The sequence below is a fragment of the Pundamilia nyererei genome, unplaced genomic scaffold, assembly GCF_000239375.1.
Source record: "Pundamilia nyererei isolate P.nyererei 1_Seehausen unplaced genomic scaffold, PunNye1.0 scaffold00204, whole genome shotgun sequence".
Classification (NCBI taxonomy): domain Eukaryota; kingdom Metazoa; phylum Chordata; class Actinopteri; order Cichliformes; family Cichlidae; genus Pundamilia; species Pundamilia nyererei.
Window position 1 is genome coordinate 369823 of NW_005187605.1, and position 1662 is coordinate 371484.

The 1662-nt window shown below is 40.0% G+C and overlaps 1 protein-coding gene across 4 annotated transcripts in view; it reads right to left on the reverse strand.

Annotated features, from left to right (window-relative positions):
• The window catches only part of ankrd6b (ankyrin repeat domain 6b), a 68335-nt gene that overhangs the window by 7086 nt on the left and 59587 nt on the right, over window positions 1–1662 (reverse strand). For all 4 annotated transcript variants that reach the window (XM_005747772.2, XM_005747771.2, XM_005747770.2 and 1 more), the window contains exon 13: window positions 640–792. In XM_005747772.2, the coding sequence (XP_005747829.1) occupies window positions 640–792 (153 nt within the window). The remainder of the gene's footprint in view (window positions 1–639; window positions 793–1662) is intronic.

The window sequence follows — 1662 nt, forward strand, 5'->3', positions numbered from 1 at the left end:
TTGTTATTTTAGTGAAGCATCTTTGGCAGCAATTACAGCCTTAAGTCTTGAGTATGACACTACAAACTTGGTACACCTATTTTTGGACAGTTTCCTTTTGCAGTACGCCCTTGAAAATGTAAGAAAACTTGGAAAAGTGGAAACCAAAAGATGAAGCCAAAAGGCAGGCCTAAAAAAAACCTAGACGGTAGATGAACAGTATCTAAAAAGCCTTAGTCCTTAAGGAATTAATCTGGCCGTTCAGTTGATCTATCTACACTTCATGAGACCTTATCAGAAATGGCCTCAGTTATGTCCAGGGTGTACGCTGGTGTACGCAGCAGTGAGGGGCAGCGTACACCCTGGACAGATCGCCAGTCTGACACATACAGACAGACAAACAGTCACACTCACATTTACACCTATGGGCAATTTAGAATCATCAATTAACCTCACTTGTGAGAAGAAGAGAGAACCCACACAAATTCCACACAGAAAGACCACTCATGAAGGAAGGGAAAAAATAGGGCGGCAGAGTTGAGAGGTAGGGAGGCCTCCGAAATGCTGTTAACCTCGTGAATAGCACCAACTGCAGTTAATGTTATGTGAGTGCTTACTTTCTTTTGTGGATCAGTTGCAATGAGCAACTGTATATGCTACCTGGTGTTTGTTCTTGCGGTCGAGCTGGCCCATCTTGCTGTTCAGTTGGTCTTGAATGATGTGGATCTCAGTTTTCATTTCCTCCTTGGTAGCTTCCAGCTGGTTTTCCAGTTTATTTATGAGAGGCTCACAGCGGCAGCCATTCAGAGGAGCCTGTAACACAAACCAGCAATCCATATTTAAATCATTAAGGTATTGTAGTGGAAAAATGACAGAAACAAGGATGTTCATTAGGAATAAATGAAAACATTCTGAGCACTCACATGTGATGTAATTAACTCTTTACCTTTAAAACAGATAAATAGTGAGTGCTTGGTACTGTTGCCTGATATGCCTCAATGGTCACATTAAACATGAAGGGTTTTAGCCCATCATTACATTCTACAGTCTACAGGTAGGTTGAAGGGCAGAGGTGGAGGGTTGCCTGTAAAATGTAGTACATTACCACATTCAGGCGTTTTACACAGCGCCCATCAGCTGCGCACACTCAGCATAGACCCAGGGTTATTATAAATAGAAAAAATACACCAGAGGAAAGTAGTAGAGTAGTAGACTGAAGCTCCTTGCATGAATCAAAAGCAGAATTCACAATTTTCTTCAGACCTCCACCATAGGCATGCCACAGAAAATGGACAAAATCCACAAGTTTATGAACAGTGTGATAATAACCTTTGGGTTGTGTAATGTTAGAAGAGGAAATTAAGGAAATTCCAGCAGAAAAAAGGGAAATACGAGTTTTGTTGATTTGTGTATTTTGTAACAACGTTTCTTAGCAATAAATCATACAATGGGAAAGCTTTTTCATTTCCTCTTAAATGATGTCACATTTGTAAGGAAAATGCATTTGTGGGCTGAGCAACAGAGAGGATTTAATGCCAAGAAGCATTGCTACGACAAACAAATGGACATTTTCTTTAAATTTTCATTAGTCGCTCTGGTCACTGTGGTATAAGTGTCTCTTAATTATTTTATCAAGATTTAATACACACTACTAACCCGTTCATCCATAAGTTATGTCAACTT